This window comes from Macaca thibetana, chromosome 1 (genome assembly GCF_024542745.1).
Source record: "Macaca thibetana thibetana isolate TM-01 chromosome 1, ASM2454274v1, whole genome shotgun sequence".
Taxonomy (NCBI): domain Eukaryota; kingdom Metazoa; phylum Chordata; class Mammalia; order Primates; family Cercopithecidae; genus Macaca; species Macaca thibetana.
The window spans coordinates 206,719,758-206,738,372 of record NC_065578.1 but is presented as its reverse complement, the minus strand read 5'-3'; the positions used below and the strand labels follow the sequence as shown (position 1 = coordinate 206,738,372).

General features: G+C 35.7%; 2 protein-coding genes across 7 annotated transcripts in view; both read left to right on the top strand.

Annotated features, from left to right (window-relative positions):
• RBM34 (RNA binding motif protein 34) overlaps positions 1–18,615 on the top strand; it is a 254,736-nt gene that overhangs the window by 130,651 nt on the left and 105,470 nt on the right. The window lies entirely within an intron of this gene.
• Positions 1–18,615, top strand: part of ARID4B (AT-rich interaction domain 4B) — a 165,465-nt gene that overhangs the window by 71,963 nt on the left and 74,887 nt on the right. For all 6 annotated transcript variants that reach the window (XM_050769750.1, XM_050769744.1, XM_050769738.1 and 3 more), the window contains exons 4-8: positions 378–443; positions 1,853–1,943; positions 4,675–4,754; positions 11,125–11,216; positions 17,142–17,280. In XM_050769750.1, coding sequence (XP_050625707.1) covers positions 378–443; positions 1,853–1,943; positions 4,675–4,754; positions 11,125–11,216; positions 17,142–17,280 — 468 coding nt within the window. The remainder of the gene's footprint in view (positions 1–377; positions 444–1,852; positions 1,944–4,674; positions 4,755–11,124; positions 11,217–17,141; positions 17,281–18,615) is intronic.

Below are 18,615 nucleotides of genomic sequence, written 5' to 3'. Positions count from 1 at the left end.
ATCACTTGAACCCTGAGGTGGAGGTTGCAGTGAGCCAAGATTGCGCTATGGCTTTCCAACCTGAGCGACAGAGTGAGATTGTGTATCAAAAAAAGAAAAAAGTTAAAAAAAAAACGGAAAAAGAATGACATGTGGAACATCTAATAATTTAGATGTGCTATCATTGATTACTTTTATTTTTGAAAGCTGAGATATGGTCTGGACAGTTGTTTGTAAATAATTTTTTGTTTTAGTTAATCTACTTAGGAATTGGGATGTTGTATAAACTAGGCAGCTATTATTTTATATTTCTTTTAATACAAATGAATAATTGGTGCATTGATGAGCTTGTGTTGCTTGGTTTATTTTTGGTGGCTAATTAAACTTATAATCTCTAGGTGACATTTAGACATGATTCTTCAACAGTGGAAGTTCAGGATGACCACATAAAGGGCCCACTAAAGGTAATTCATGTATTTGTTGTTAATTCTAATGATTGTTTGGGAAAAAATAATTATACTTGGTAATTTTCTTTTAATTCATTGGCCATTTCGTTATTGATTTGATAAACTCAATATGTAATTTTCTCTAAAAAGACTAATAGAAAAAATAGACTTAATCTCAGCGACTAAGGAGGCTGAGGCGGGAGGATAGCTTGAGGCCAGGAGTTCAAGGTTGCAATAAGTTATGATTGTGCACACTGCACTTGGGGATAGCATGAGATGCTGCCTCTTACAAAAAAGATTTAATATTAAATAATACTTGATATGGTAGTAAAACCAGTTTATTCAGAAATAAAATGAGCATCAAAGAAGCATTGACTACATTTATTTAGTTAATCCACGATATTTCCTTTACTAAAATGATGGATTTTCCAAAATTAATAGATGATGAACTAGGGATTAGTGATGTCAGTTCGATGATGATCTGAAAAGTGAGAAAGTTAGAAAACCAAAAATCAGAGCTCTTACTTCTTTGGAGCCACTACTGGCAAATGAAATCTTTTAAGGGTCATCAGCCTTCATACTAACAGCTGGAGAGTTTTATTTCTTTGCATTCATTTTTCCTCATTGGCAAGTGAAATAAATGCTGTTTTACTTTTTGCCAATGAGCAAACTAAAAGAGAATGTGTGGGTAAACCACTGTGTGCTCTTTGGCTGGTTCAGGGCCAAAAGGAAACCCCAGAGCAATTTTTAAATTTAAACCTCCTTCCTGAGGTTCCTTGAAAGAAGGCTGGAAATACGGGGTAAGGACAGTCAGTTTCACAGATGGTGGTACTCACAGTGTAATCTACCGACCCTGGCGGATCCTAGGACTCTTTTAGGGGGTTGTAAAGGTAAAACTTTATAATAGTACTTAGGAATTATTTACCTTTGTTACTACGTTAACATTTTCACTGATGGTACAAAAATATTGCTGGGTAAAACTGCTGGCACTTTTTTTTTTTTTTTTTGAGGCCGAGTCTCGCTCTGTCACCTAGGCTGGAGTGCGGTGGCACGATCTCGGCTCACTGCAACCTCCACCTCCCAGGTTCAAGCAATTCTCCTGACTCAGCCTCCTGGGTAGTTGGAATTACAGGCACCTGCCACCACGCCTGCCCAATTTTTGTATTTTTGGTAAAGACGGGGTTTCACCATGTTGGCCAGGCTGGTCTTTAACTCCTGACCTCAAGTGATCCACCCGCCTCAGCACCCCCAAAGTGCTGGGGTTACAGGTGTGAGCCACTGTGCTCACGCCAACTGCTGGCACTTTTAAATGAAGTCAGTAATCATTTTATTCTTCACCATCATGCACTCAATTGAAAGAAAAACCCAGGTTTTGGTTTGTTCATTTACCTTTTAAAAGTTTTTCTAACATGTTAAAAATACTTTAGGTGGGAGCTATTGTGGAAGTGAAGAATCTTGATGGTGCGTATCAGGAAGCTGTTATCAATAAACTAACAGATGCGAGTTGGTACACTGTAGGTAAGAAAATAAATTTTCTTTTAAAAATGTATTTTTAGTTACACAGAGAAAACTTAATACGAATAAAATGGAATTTCCTGGATTCACTTCTTAATACCCTAGATATTATTACTGTTACTGGATTTTATCTTTCCACATCTTTTAAAAATTTATTTCCAAAGTATATGTATGTGTGTATAACAAAAATTGAAATTATTTAATGTATATATTATGCAATTGGAATTCTAGCTTTTTTTTACTTCAAAGTATATCTTAGAGAAATTTCTTTTTTTCCCCATCTTACCTATTTTTAAGTTTATAGTTCAGTAATGTTAAGGATATTCATGTTGTTTTATAACAGAAATTTCTTTTAACTGTGTGTATATAGATGGCTCCCAGCAGGAAACAAAGTAGTAGTATATTTTATAATAGTTGATATGCTAGTTTATTTTTTCTTACTGATGAGGTTACCAGTTTTCTTACTATTAAAATAAATGCTGGATTGAATGTTTTTTGTACCTAATTAGGTACTTAATTAGGATACCTGTTGTATCCTAATACTTCTGTAGTGTACATACTAAGAAATAGAGGTTGAAGAAAAATATACTCTAAAAACTTCATTAGTTAATGAAAACCGCCTTCCTAAACGATACTGTTTTCTCAGTCCTTGTCAGATTTTATGTCATTTTAAAAAAATTTTTGCTAATTTGGACATAAAGTAATATCTCAGTCTTGTTTCAATATGCTCTTCCCATGATTGCTAGTGAGATGGAGCATCTTTTCATGTTTATTGAAAGGAACATAATTTCATTTGTGTTTTCTCTGTTTTGAGTTGCTGGCTCTTTTATTCTTTCCCTTTTTCTCTTGAGATGATTTATCTTTTTATTATTTTTAGGACATGTGTTCTTTATATATTTTGGATATTAACTGTTTACACATATGTTTCTCCTGTTGCTTTATTTTTGTCTCTGCTTTTAATTTTCATGTAGTTAGTTGTTGTATGGTCACCTTTTATTTTGTAATTTTAGTTTTGAATCTTAAGCCTTTCATCAGTGTTATAAATCTATTTTCTAATGTATTCTAATTTTTAAACTTTTATTTATTTTTATTATTGTTCTACAAATAGATTTTTATTTCACCTAGAGTAGTATGTATTTTTTCCAGTGTTCTAAAATAATGATTAAAAACTATTTGTCCTAGATTGATAGCCATTTATTCCAGTATTATTTATTAAAGGTAACAATTCCTACCATTCAATGACCTCAGAGATGACAGTAAACACCTAGTAATATGTTTGGTGATTTCAGAGTTTGATAGAACTTTCAGATAGAATAGGTGAGTTTTGTTTTTACTTTTTTGGTGTGAGAATAAAACCTGGTGAAAACAGAGGGAAAATTATTTGATTTTGAGGCATAAGGAAATATTTGACTTTATGTAAGTGAGAAGACTGTGAGCAATTCTGTGTAGTGAGTATAGATGGTGATTGGTTGTAATAGTCTACTAAATGTGACACTTATGTTGTGTATTTTAGTTACATCATTTAAAGATGTACTGAAAATTATTTATCCAGTCTCACATAATGTAAGTTGTTACGTAACATACAAGAATCTAATTTTAGTTCAGCCAGTGAGGAAAGGGCATTGCCTTTCTTTTAATCATTAATCATTTCTCAATAAATTTGAGATCCTTTTGAGCATCAGAAAAAGAAGAGAATCTAATTTTAGTAAGGTAGGCAGAAACTGTAATTTCTAAAATCGAGATCTGGTAACATTATTTAAAACAGAGTTACTGTCTTCCCATGATTTCTAAGTAATGTAGCATATCCCCAAATGATTTATGTATATCAGAAATTTATGCATATAATACAAAAATAGTCATACATTCCATATCTGTTAACTTATGGTGGTTTTGCTGGGGTGTTTTAAGTACTTTATTTTTATTAAAATTTTCCCCCTATGTTATTGAGATATAATTGACAAAATCATGTAAATGTATATGTAATATGATGATCTGATATGCAAATATATTGTGAAATAATTACTGCAACCAAGTTGCTTAACACTTCCATCACCTTTTCGTAGACATTTTAGTATTTTAAGTCAGTAGTTTTCAACTGGGATGAATTTACCCCCCAGGGAACATTTGGCAATGCCTGGAGACATTTTAGTTTGTCACAGCTGGGAAGGGGGTGCTACTGGCATCTAGTGGGTAGAGGCCAGGAGTGCTGCTCAATATCCTGCAGTGCACAGGACAAGCCTACCACAACAGAGAATTTTCTGGTGCAGTATGTCACTAGTGACAGTGCTAAGCGTGAGAAACCCTACTTTAAATAATGAAAATACAGTTATTTTTTTGAAGGGGCAGTCTGACTGCATAAATTTGTAAGCTTTCTTAGGTAAATCTGTCAATATCTGTCAGTAGGAAAACCTGGCTTTTCTTTACCATTTTGAGAAGAGTTAATTAGCATTTAAGTGGTTTCCTCTTGAAATACCAACTTCTTATTTTTATTTGGTATGTCCTGTTTTAGACAAGATGTTTTCATTTCATATATGTTGTTTCCGTTTCACTAGAAATTGGATAAGTTGCTTTAATAACTATATTTGAAGTTACTAGAAAACATAAAATGTGAATTGAATTCCAAATATAGTCTTAAATAGTATATCTATTTGCACTCAGAAAATTATAATACATATCATCTCTTTGATCTTTGAAAAAATCCTTCAGTGGCTTCCATTTTTACTCCCTCTCATAGTTTTCGATGATGGAGATGAGAAGACACTGAGACGATCTTCACTGTGCCTGAAAGGAGAGAGGCATTTTGCTGAAAGTGAAGTAAGTCATCATTTAACAAATGAACATGTCTTAATATTTTTTATTGGGAGGAATAAATTTTTGTTTTTTCAACTCAGTCGATGTACTTCCTAATCAGGAAAGTTCATTAATACACAGTACCATTATGATGTAATCTGTGAAACCTGTTTAAGGTCCTGTGTTTGAGCACCAGGTTCTGTCTTCTTTTTTGTCTATGTAAAGTGTTTTAGTATTTGTTCACAGGTAAAATACAATGGGCTTTAATTATTATCTTTAGGCAGTTTTTAAATAGATTTAAAATTTGTAAATAACTAGAAAGCAGATTTCTGATTTGTAATCTACTTGATCCTTGCCATAAAGGACGTATTGATACAACAGTCTTTAACTACCGCTACTGCTGTTAACTGATACTATTATACCCTCTCCTCTTGCCTGACTGCCCTTCCTAAAATTGTCCCTTCCATTCCCTATCATCCTTTTAGATTGATTTAGCTCTTTTTCCCTAACATTGAAATATGAGTACATAATTATTTATTGTCTGCTTTCCTCACTAGAATGTGTCACAGGGGCAGGGACTTTGTATATCTTCTTTAGGGCTTTGTTCCTAGTTGCTGTAACAGTGCCTGATACCGAGTATGAACTTCATAAGTGTTAGTTGGATGAATAGATGAGGTGCTTATAATTGCCAGGGACTTTGCTAAGTGCTTTACATACATTATTGCATTTGCAACATTATGAGGTAGTTACTATTATTATCCCCAGCTTTCAGATTAAGAAATGGATAGCTAGAGCTGTTTTTCTAACCAGCACTTTCTAGCACCAAAGCCATATCCTTAAATTAAAAGATGTTAGTAAGAACGGAGGGTTCACAAAGTTTTGTAACTAACTTGCTTGCAATTCAGAATTTAAAAGATAGATGTTACTCTGAATGGTGTCATGTTATCTAATCCAGTCTACAGATATTCATTGATGCACAGTGTGGCCAGGCTATTTCTTTTTTCTAGTCAGTATTTGGAATAGTGTTTCTTTGGGGATATTTTAATATTACTTATTAACCTATTAGACTTTATGTTTTTGTTTTGAAAAATTTTTGCTTCTCTTAATGATTGAATTCCCACTTAAATTTAGAATTTGGGACAGGTTCTCTGTATTATAATTCCAGCCTATCCCTTTAGTCTCATATTCAACCACTTCCCTGTACTTCAGCCTTATTAGACTGCTTGGTATCTTCAGACTACGGTCCATACTTTATTGACTCCTTTCCTCTTGTTGGAATCTCACCTATGTTGAAGGCCATTATAAATGCTTCCTCCTCCATGATGTCTTTTGTGAGCTCTCTACCCAAATTGGATCTCTTTATCTTTTGGTCCTTTTGCACTTCTCTTGCTTATTCTTGTTTTAGAGTCTTTTTTTTTTTTTTTTTTTTTTTTTTAACTTTTCTCATTTTCGCTGTAAGATTTTAAGCTGTTTTAGGGGAATATCCTTTTTTTCCTCACTTGATAGGCCCCCCTTTTCCTAGCAATTTCTACACAAAAGCCTTCAATAAATATGTGTGGAATAAACTGAAGGTTGACATATAGTAAATACAGACAGCTTTGGGACAAGTATAGTGATAAAGTACAGAATTCTCCCTGAGTTTGTGGAATTATTTTAATTTCATTTCTGTACAGTCAGTGAGTATGAGGACTTGAAGATGTGGTTTTTCTCCTGTTAAGTGAAGGTCTGCATTTTATTTTTTTAGTCTAGAGAAACAGCCAAAATACTACTTTTTTTAACCAGGATAATTTTGAGTTGGAATGGTTCATAAGATAGTTGTAGGTTAAATGCTGAAGGTAATATGAACAAGTGGCTGTGTATCCTTCATCTCTTCAAGGAGATTCAGTTTTAGTGTGTCTGTGCAGGTGTGTACTTTTAATTTTTGTTTTGCTAGAAGGAAATTAGAATACTGGTGTGTGAATCTTTAACTCCCCTCTGATGTGCCAGGAGCTGTGTAGTGCTAGGTACCAGGACAAAGGGTAAGCCAAGTCATGTAAACATGGAACTTATCGTTGGATACTTACCGTCTGTTGGAGGAGAAAAAGCATTAATCAAACAATCAAACATATTTTAAAATTTAAGTGTAGTAAGCCCTATGAAGATGTGGTCCAGAGTGTACCCCAATAGGGGAATTTAATCTACCATCTGTATGTTCTTTTCTCTTTATTTGGTATTTTTCATATTGTTTTAAAAGTTTTAATGTTTTTGAAAGACCATTCAGAGTATTAGCAGTAGTAGTCATAACATTGTCCTTTAAGAGGAAAGCCACTTCATACTGGCAGTGTTTTGGGTCACTAATCCCGTTTAATAAACTACTGAAATTAATCCCATTTCATAAACACTGAAATTCAAGATTCGTGGAAAGAGATCACAATTGCACTTCAGTCAGTTTATTTTTTTAATAATTTTATTTTATTTTGTTTTGTTTTGTTTTATTTTATTTTATTTTTTGAGATGGCGTCTCACTCTGTTGCCCAGGCTGGAGTGCAGTGGCGCCATCTCAGCTCACTGCAAGCTCCGCCTCCCGGGTTCACGCCATTCCCCTGCCTCAGCCTCCCGAGTAGCTGGGACTATAGGCACCTGCCGCCACGCCTGGCTAATTTTTTTTTATTTTTAGATTTAGTAGAGATGGGGTTTCACCGTTTTAGCCAGGATGTTTTCGATCTCCTGACCTCGTGATCCACCCGCCCTGGCCTCCCAAAGTGCTGGGATTACAGGCTTGAGCCACCGTGCCCAACCTCAGTGAGTTTAAATTCCAACACTGAAGCCACTGGTTTTAGCCATAACCAGCTTAGTGAGTGTGTTACCTGCTGCTTAACATCTGTAGGACAGTTTAGGTATTTCTGAAGACCATTCATACTTTGAGTTTTATACAAAAGTGGATTCATCATCTGGTTTTTTTTTTTTTTTTTTTTTTTTTTTTTGGAGACAGGCTTGTTCTGTCGCCCAGACTGGAGTGTAGTGGCTGGCATGATCTTGGCTTACTGTAGCCTCTGCTTCCTAGGTTCAAGCAATTCTCATGCCTCAGCCTCTTGAGCATCTGGGACTACAAGCGTGCACAAGCACGCCCGACTAATTTTTGTATTTTTAGTAGAGATGGGGTTTCGCCATGTCGGCCGGGCTGGTCTTGAACTCCTAGCCTCAAGTGATCCTCCTACCCTTGGCCTCCCAAAGTGCTAGGATTACAGGCATGAGCCACCACGCCTGGCCAATTATCTGGTATTCTTTCTTTGTATTTACTATGTGCAATTGAAAACTCTAGAGAAGTTTAGGTAAAATCCCAGTTCCATATTTTCTGCAGCCCATTTTAGGTAATAGGGCCATAGATTCTTTCCCTCTAGGCCTGTGTAGTTTTCTATGTGCCTTTAATACAGCTTTCAGGAGCCTCTGGTTTTTACTCTTTAGGTATAAGATGAGACAAATTCTACCCTCCCCCCAGGTCTTTTCAGTCCCTTGAAATAAACATGCCCCTGCTTTTCTGGACATTGAGGCAGGGACAGAGATACTGCTTCTTATGTTTCTTCTTGTTACGTACTAGGGGAGAGTCTGTGGTCTCTTATTTGAAAATTACTATGTGTGATTCTTAGACAACTCTTTAGAAATTTTCTTTCCTGTAGCAAGTGAAATGACTAACAGATACTTAAAATAGAAATCACAGTGTGTAATATAAATCTCTCTCTCTTTTCTGCTTTCAAGAGAGCAACCTTAATTTTTTGTGGGGACAGCATACATTTAATCCATCTGTTTGCCTGGCAGAAAGTGAATCCAGATTAATTTGTTTTCCCTGTTTACCATATATAGTCATTTAGTAATACTCTATAGTGATACAGTATTACCAAAATAGTATTTCAGATTACGTAGAAATTTTCACCATAGGAGTTAATGACAGGCAACATCTAGATTTTCTGGGCCGGGTGTGGTGGCTTGTGCCTGTAATCCCAGATGTTTGGGAGGCAGAGTTGGGCAGATGGCTTGAGCCCAGGAGTTTGAGACCAGCCTGGACAACATGGCAAAAGCCCATCTCTACAAAAAAATATAAAAATTAGCTGGGTGTGGTAGTGCACACCTGTGGTCCCAGCTACTTGGGAGGCTGAGGTGGAAGGATCGCTTGAGCCCAGGAGGTTGAGGCTGCAGTGAGCAGTGATCATGCCACTGCACTCCAGTCTGAATGATAAAATGACAGAATAAAAAGAGTTTCTGCTTGGTATATATTGAGTTTAGGACAACTTTTGCCTCCAAATAATTTTTTTTTTTTCTTTTTGAGATGGAATTTTGCTTTTGTTGCCCAGGCTGGAGTGCAATGGTGCAATCTTGGCTCACCGCAACCTCTGCCTCCCAGGTTCAAGCGAGTCTCCTGCCTCAGCCTCCCGAGTAGCTGGGATTACAGGCGCCTGCCACCACGCCAGGCTAATTTTGTATTTTTTTTTTTTTTTGAGCCGGAGTCTCGCTCTGTGTCCCAGGCTGGAGTGCAGTGGCGCAATTTCGGCTCACTGAAAGCTCCGCCTCCCAGGTTCACGCCATTCTTCTGCCTCAGCCTCCTGAGTAGCTGGACTACAGGCGCCCGCCACCGCGCCCGGCTAGTTTTTTGTATTTTTAGTAGAGACGGGGTTTCACCGTGTTAGCCAGGATGGTCTCGATCTCCTGACCTTGTGATCCGCCCGCCTCGGCCTCCGAAAGTGCTGGGATTACAGGCGTGAGCCACCGCGCCCGGCCTAATTTTGTATTTTTAGTAGAGACGGAGTCTCCATGTTGGTCAGGCTGGTCTCCAATTCCCCATCTCATCCGCCTGCCTCGGCCTCCCAGAGTTCTGGGATTATAGGTGTGAGCCACCACGCCCAGCCCAAATAATATTTTTTAAATGCCTGATTTAAGGTTCATAAGGACAGGATTAGGTTCTGTACAAACTAAATTTAAAAGATTAGATTTTTTGCCTGATGAGGATTATGAAAGTTATGATTTTTGTCAGTCTTTTGAAGGAATCAATCTTTAGTTAATCCTTTATGGCTAGTACCTTTTTTCTTGATCATATTGTTTGTTGTTAGATACATACATCTATGTACCTTAAACACATTTACATATATTCTAATGAATTATGTAAAAAAGATTGTTAATATGGTTCATCTTTTCACATTTTAGTTCATTGTAGTTATAACAAAATTGTCTGAATTGTTAAAAAGTTAAATATTTCTTTCTTTTTTTTTTTCTCGAGACAGAGTCTTGCTCTGTTGCCCAGGCTGGAGTGCAGTGGCGCGATCTTGGCTCACTGCAGCCTATGCCTCCCAGGCTCACGCCATTCTCCTGCCTCAGCCTCCCGAGCAGCTGGGACTACAGGTGCCCGCCACCACACCTGGCTAATTTTTTTGTATTTTTAGTAGAGATGGGGTTTCACCGTGTTCGCCAGGATGGTCTCGATTTCCTGACCTCGTGATCCGCCTGCCTCGGCCTCCCAAAGTGTTGGGATTACAGGCGTGAGCCACCGCGCTCGGCCTAAATATTTCTTTTTACATATTACATTAGTTAGTTTAGATGCCTGCTCTTTAATTCTAAGTTGATGGATACTCTCTGTTATACCACCCTGGTTTGTAACTTTAAGAAGTCTCTTTGTCTTAAATAGTTCCTCACTTTTTTTTATCTGGGCAGTTGTCTTGGGAATCTCTAGTTGCTCTGGTGTTTGTGAAATCATTTATAACAGGAAAGATTCTTCTTAGGATGAGGAAAGGAATAGAAACTGTGGAAAATCTTAAGAAAATGTAGGAAAGGAAAAAATTCAAATGTAGAAATAAAATGTAATTTAAAAATTAAGTAAAATTAATGTTACATTTTATTAAAAAAGGTTTATTGCAGAAAATGTTTGCAGAGTAGTAATATAACTTACTTGGAGGCTTTTTGTTCATGCAATCGATGCTTTATCTTCATAATTAATTTTGTTTATTTTACTTATTAATTTTATTTTATGGATTATGATTCCCTATGTACAAATTAATACTGGAGCTGCAGTTGGCCCTAACCTTACAAATAGATTTCTTAATTCTCACATCTGTCTTTCCACTGAGCTGTATTTGTTTTGTATTGTAATCATTCTTAGATACCTATCAACCTTCACATAGGTAATGAATCTAGAGAGAGCAGCCAAATTTCTTTTCACTTTTTTTTTTTCCAGTAATGAGCTCATTCATCTTTATTCTAATATCTTTGAAACTAGAATTTTCTATCTTTAGGAAAGCTGTGTTTTAGCTTCCCTGGGGGGAGAGTTTAATTTCAAAATCTGAGCATATTCTTAAATTGATTTGATTTAAAGCAAAGAAGGCACTTGCAAAGTGGTAATTTTTTGATGGGTTTATGTTCTTACCCACAGACATTAGACCAGCTCCCACTCACCAACCCTGAGCATTTTGGCACTCCAGTCATAGGAAAGAAAACAAATAGAGGAAGAAGATCTAATCATATGTAAGTCCATTTTCATAACTGTTAGTTGAACCTGAATTCATTTCTCCTTCTAGTATTGTTTATAGTTATTTTAAAATTGTAATTTGCAAAATGCTAACCAGATCTAATAGTAATTTCAGATCTAATAGTAATTTCAGACTCCTCAGCATGAGTGATTGAGGTTCTCCATGCTTAGGCAACCTTACTTAACAGCTGTATCTGCCTTCAGTTTCTCCCTGCATGTTATCTTGATGCTGTAGTCAAAATGAAACCAGTCAATAATTCCTGAATACATCGCTTGTTTTCTAATATCATGCTTTTATTCATGCTATTATTTTTGGTCTCCATGCCTCCCTTCCCCATAACTGTCTTGTCCATGCCTTAATTCTCAACAAAAAAGCTTAAACCTTTATATGAACCATTTTGTGTCTCCCCACACTTTCCTTGAAACCAGACATGTTTCTCTCCCCTCTAAATCCAATTCTCTGGCGTAGTATGAACTGTGGAGCCAGTTGGTCTGGGTTTGAATCCTGGCTCTGCCACTTACTTGCTGTGTGATCTTGGGATGTTTACTTAATCTTTTCATACCTCAATTCTTATCTATAAAATTGGGATTATAATATTACCTATCTCTTAGTGTTGTTGTGAAAATTAAGTGAATTCATATTCTTAAAGTGTTTATAGAGTAAATGTTATGTAAGTACTAGATAATCAACATCATATATTGACATGAAAAATTTCATGGTGCAATACCAGTATGTAACATAATGTCATTTGTATATGAAAATGTGTTTACATGTAAATATAAAAATTCTGCTTCCTGGTGTTTATGTCTGACAAGTAGGACTGGTTCTTGCTGCATTATTTGAACTTAAAAAAGTTTCTACATTGTTATATATAATATAGGAAAAATAGTCTCTTGTCAATAAGCTTTTTTAATTTTGAAAAGATTGCATCTAGTATTTAGACATAGTTTTACGATTTTACATACATCATCCTAAAGTGGAAACATAAGTTTAAAAATGAATTTATTGTGCAATATTACGTAATATTGACCTGCAGATATGACCAAAAATTATGATCTGTTAAAAAGTCAGTTAGTTTTTATTTCCTCTTCTATCGTTCCCCAACTGTTAGATGTTTCTTAGTTGAGGTGTCCGTTTTGTGAATATGAGAATAAAGCATGCATTTGTTACTGAATAAGTTGATCTTTGCTTTCTAAAGACTCCAGCAAACATTCTAAGTTAGTCATTTTCCTGTTGAGAATCTCTATGTGTAATGAGAGATTTGCTGTGGAGATTGTGTTATACATGTGCAAAGTATGAATGCAGACCAAAGGTTGAGAATTACTCGTGTAGGAATGAAGACCTGCTCCGTCTGTAATCTTGTTTTGCTTGCTCTTCCTTCCCCCTCTCTACCATGGTTGGTCATTCCCACTGCCAAGGAACCTGACAATGTTATTCTTGCTTGGCGTTTTAAGCCTTGGTGTGTAAGCATTACAGGCAAGTACTGCAGTTCGAAATGCCCATCTCCTTAATTACATTTGCTTAAAGTTCTTTCTCCCCTTTCTTCAGAGTGATTTTCTGAAACAAAGTCTTAAACCTGAATCTTAAGGGCATTCATCTGACCTTCATTTCTTCTTCCATTACTCCATTGAAAAAAGTCTTTGCTGTGGTCTCAGATTGCCATTTCAAATGTATTTTTGTTCAAAAATATATAAAGTTATCTCTTCTTAGGATTCCCAGGACTTCGTTGTTGGAGTGATGTATCACCAAATTTGTTTTCTTTTAGCAGCTGTTATTCCATGTCTCAATTAATCTACCCCTAGTTATTCCAAAATTGATTACTTTTAACATCTTCTATTAAATTGAGTTTCAGTATATTCTACCTTTAACCCTAGTAAGTTCAAGTATTTTCTTTTTTTAATGATTATCATCCTCTAGCTTTATTTTCTTAAAGCAGGTTATTGATTCTTTTAATCAATGTATTACTGGATTGAATTTTCTCCTTATAATTTACCCATTGTTTGCAGCGGTTGTGTTTAAGTCATCCAGAAGAATAGAATACCTGGAATTATGGAAGTATTTGTTTGTCCCTCTCCTCTTGAAGTTGTTTTCCAATAATCTGGCAGACGTTTATGTGCTACTGCTACAATAGGAAAGCAGTCTGTTTGCTATTATTTTTCCCCCCTTCGGAAAAAAGACAAAACATAAGGTTTACAATGAATCTTGTTAATAAGGTATTATATGAGTATAGATTTTACCCGGTAACAGTGCTAAGATTTACCCAATACCTGGTTTATACTTGCTATTTAAATACAGGCCTGCAGATCTGAACACATGTTTAAATTAGTTTATTATTCACATATCATAAAATTTACTCTTTTGTTATATGTTTTAATCTGTAGATTTGTATCCAATAATTCACCCTTTTAAAGCGTACAGTTTAGTGGTTTTTAGTATATTCGTAAAATTGTGTAACTATCATCACTATCTAATTCCAGAAGATCTTTTTATTTTGCCACTTTATTTTGAGAATTTGATTCATTTCCTCCTTGATAACAATTGAGAAAAAAATCAAAACCCATTTATAGTTAAGTGTACATAGGTTGTGTGTGTTTTAATGTCTAAGAAGGTATATACATTGTCAGTTTTCTGGATACTAATAGAACATTTCAGTTTACAGAGTTTGAAACAGTAAACTGATTTGCCTAAAATAAAAAAGAATCAGAATTGCATGTCAAAGGTTAAGCCTCTTGTTTTTGCTCAATTTGTATCATTATTTGGTATTCCTTGGCCCATGTCTTGTCTAAAGTTCGTCTTTCTTGATTTACAACTAATTAGAGTTAATAGTGAGTGTGATCAGTTTTAAGTGATTGGCTGTTAGAATATTATGGTAAAAATTTCTGTGTAATTAACTTTATTTCTAGTGATATCATCAGATTTTATTTCATAGAGACAGTGCACTATTTTGTTGTGGCTCTACAAATACCTTGTCACCAAAGAAATAGCAATGTCAGAAATGAATAAAAATCAAGCAGACTCTCTGCTTGCTCTGTCTTTGCTCCTGTAAAATATTTTGGATGCTCATTAATTTTAGTTTATTAGTTTATTGAGTACCTGTCTGTGTAAACAGTTTTCTGGCTAAGCTCCTCTAAAAGAAAAAGTTAAAGAGCTTCATGTATAATAGTATGGTTTACACTGATTGTATACATTTTGTGATTTTAGAAAAAAATCAGAAATACCATAGTAAAAAAAAAAAAATAAGTATTTTTACTTTATTTTATGAACAAGTGTTTGTTGAGTATCTATACTGTGCCAAGCATTGTTCAGGTACTTGAGATATGTCAATAAACAAAAAAATTACTTAAAAAATTTTCAACTTAGAGCTTACGTTCTCTCAGGGGAGGAGATAGTGAAATAAACATTGGGTTCACATACTTGTTGTGGAAGAATAAACATAAATAAGTAAATTATATAGTATAATAAAAGTGAATGCTGTGGTAATAAGAGCAAGATGAAAAGAGGTAGATGGGCAGGGGTTGTAAATTTGAATAAGGTGGAACAAAGTCTTGAGTAGGTGAGGGGGAAGTGGCATCTAGTCTAAAAGAGGGGATGATTTTAGATAGGAACTTTGCGATTTTATGTGTAAGGTGGATAGATGTTTCAGCTGGCTGAACAAAAGTGTTTTGTTTTTCTTTTTGATATACTGTGAAATCTGAAGTCTTAACACTTGTTAAGTCTTAAGAAAAGTTACAATTTGTAAAAATGATGCAGATAACTTTGTTAGTCAAATAAAGCCCCCTTTTCCCAATGTTGTACAGATTTTGATATATGTTATCTCTGACATTGTAGCTTTCTAGCTGCTAACTTACAATAGAGTGTTCATAAACCCCTAGCTGAATGAGTCTTCTGTGGCTACTTTGAAAAAGCAATAATTACGATTTTAAGCTTGGTTGTATTCTGTAGTCATTAGAAAGTTAAAAAAGTCACTACTCTTAAGCTCTTCTAAATCAAGTAGAAATCAGACTTGTGAGGACTGTCATTACTGTCCTAAGCTGTGTGTCTATGTGTAGGGTCTTATGCTCCACTAGTATAAAGGTAGTTGAGTTTTCCTATTGTTACCTACTTTCTAAGGAGAGATTGACCTTCTTTAAGTGCCATTGAAGTACAATACATCTTTTTTTTTTTTTTTTTTTTTTTTTTTTTTTTGAGACGGAGTCTCACTCTGTCACCCGGCTCACCGCAACCTCCCCCTCCCAGGTTCAGGCAATTCTCCTGCCTCAGCCTTCGATCCGGAGTGGCTGGGATTACAGGCGCCCGACACCACGCCTGGCTAATTGTTGTATTTTTAGTAGAGACAAGGTTTCACCATTTTGGCCAGACTGGTCTCTAACTCCTGACTCAGGTGATCCACCCGCCTCGGCCTCCCAGAGTGCTGGGAGTACAATACTCCCAGCCAAAGTACAATACTTAATATTCAATAGCAAGCTTTGAAGATTTGCTTTGTTTCTGCCAGGGAACAATTTTTGTTATTTGACTGATCATTGAAATCAAGGGGGTGGTATTCCCCATGTCACTTTAAAAAGCTTAATATTATTATAATAGTTTTCACTTTTTTGGCCAGGTGGGGTAACTCACGCCTGTATTTCCAGAACTTTGGGAGGTAAGGTGAGTGGATCACGAGGTCAGGAGATGGAGACTATCCTGGCCGACATGGTGAAACCCCTTCTCTACTAAAAATACAAAAATTAGCTGGGCATGGTGGCGGTCTCCTGTAGTCCCAGCTACTCAGGAGGCTGAGGCAGGAGAATCGCTTGAACCCAGGAGGCAGAGGTTGCAGTGAGCTGAGATGGCACCACTGCACTCCAGCCTGGCGACAGAGCTAGACTCCATCTCAAAAAAGAAAAAAATAGTTTTCACTTTGTTTACATTTATATTGGAATATATAAGTATAAAGACATGACAGTTACTTTCATACTTTTGGAAAGGCATCAAAGACAAATTGAGAGTATAACTAGATAGTGTACCAAATAGGTAAATCATGTCTAAAGTTTTTTTTAATAGTTTGTCAGTTTTCCTTTTTTGGTCAGTGAAACTGATCATTGCAAACTATCTGAAAAACACTTTTATCTTTGTAGGTGTTCAATAATAGCCATTCTAAAAAGGGCATATGTTATTGTCCATCAAACATTTCCTAGTCTTTACTCATTCTGGGCATTTTCTTTGGTGCTGATTCTTTATTAGAATCAGATTCAAATTGGAATAGCTTTTTGTTTTGTTTTTCTTTTTACTACACTTTTCTTAGACGTCAAATTGATGGTTTCAGATACTTTTTCTTCTGACAGTTGTCTTTCTAATTTACTAGTCCAATATTTAATGTTACTGAAAGGATTTTCTGTTTTTCTTTTAATTTTGAAAGTGCTTAACATCATACAAAAGAAGCTTATCCATTTGTTGTTATGGAGAACAGTGGTGATCTCTTTTCAGATTGCCTCCTCTTCCCACCCTAACCTCAGTTAATAAAGGTCTGCTCTCCTACCTTTTAAAATTAACTTTGTACTAGAGATGTAGAATTACTATCTCCAGAATTCCTTTAATTTGATATTGGGATTGTGTATATTTTAGTATAGTACTGGGATGTTTAATATGGGGCTTCCGCCTTTTTGAGGATTTGGGAACCAGTTATTTGTCCTGATCTTCCTCTTCAGTTTTTCACAGTAGCACTAAATAAACCAGAAATATTTTTAGGAAAATGATGTGCTTTCCTCTCATGATAAACTCTTGCTGTTACTTTTTTAGAAATTTAGAAAATGATTTAAGATTTAAATTAGCCATTTTGCAGGTCTTAGGAAATGTAGTTAAGAGTTTGGGAATACCTATATTCATCATTGGCATGCTTATTTGTGAGGATAAATGGAAATATTTTATTTTTTTCTCTCCTTAGACCAGAGGAAGAGTCTTCATCATCCTCCAGTGATGAAGATGAGGATGATAGGAAACAGATTGATGAGCTACTAGGCAAAGTTGTATGTGTAGATTACATTAGTTTGGATAAAAAGAAAGCACTGTGGTTTCCTGCATTGGTGAGTAGCTTCACTATAAAAGAGTTTAATTTCAAACTATATAAGTTTATGAAGAAAACAATTTTCTTACTAATGTTTTTCATAGGTACAAAATGAGGAAATGTTTTTAGTGTTATTTAGTTCACACTAAGCTTACTTTTAATGTTGTCTTTGAATACAAAGAACTCTTGAAGTCATTCAGGAAAGGCAAAATCTTGATAATCTTAGAGGTTTAGCCGTGTGGAAGTTTAATTCTCTCTCTCTCTCTCTCTCTCTCTCTCTCTGTAGAAAATTCATGGTGCAAACTTTTAAAGCTCCTAAGTCCATGTAGGTCTAGATTGCAAAAGAACAACAGAATCTTCATTGGTTGACAAGGATAACTAGACATTTTCTTCATACTTAATGAGTCAGGGTGTTTCCATCCTTGATCTTAATCTTGCCTTTTGGGTACTCCCTATATAATCATGACTGCAGTTATATGTTACTCCACTCTTCAATTTTCTCTACAGTAGATTTTTAATTCTACCTACTTTTTAATGTTTTTCTCTCCAAAAGATTGCAACTCCTTAGATTCCATGTTGAATATTTTGCATTTTTCCCTTGTTTTCTCACATTGCCTTGTTGTGATTCTGAGGAGGTACTCAGGATTTATTATCAGGAGTATCCTCGTGATTGTCCCAAGTTCCTGTATTTCAAACTGTTGAGACAGATGACAGAAAGCCTTTTGAGTTTTTTATCTGTTTTTCATAACCACTAGCTTTAGCAAGTTGAAAGGGCCATGTATAGACCATTTTCTTTGACTTTTACGAAGGGAACATATACTAACATCTTTCACAGACATAACTAGACTGCTTTTCAAATAATCTTTTGGTAGACAAAATAATTTGTAGCTCTTAAAGTAAATAGAGGTTCAATTAATAATTAGCTCTATATCATACTTTAATGAAGATTTAATTCTGTGGCAATAAGAATGCATTTTTTTCTGGACAGGATATAATTGGATAAGTCACTTAAGCTTTTAAATTTCAAGTAGGAGACTGAAGTTAATAATCAATATGTCTTAAGAATTATCTTGGGCCGGGCATGGTGGCTCAAGCCTGTAATCCCAGCACTTTGGGAGGCCGAGACGGGCAGATCACAAGGTCAGGAGATCAAGACCATCCTGGCTGTCACGGTGAAACCCCGTCTCTACTAAAAATACAAAAAAACTAGCCGGGCGAGGTGGCGGTAGTCCCAGCTACTCGGGAGACTGAGGCAGGAGAATGGTGTGAACCCGGGAGGCGGAGCTTGCAGTGAGCTGAGATCTGGCCACTGCACTCCAGCCTGGGTGACAGAGCCAGACTCCATCTCAAAAAA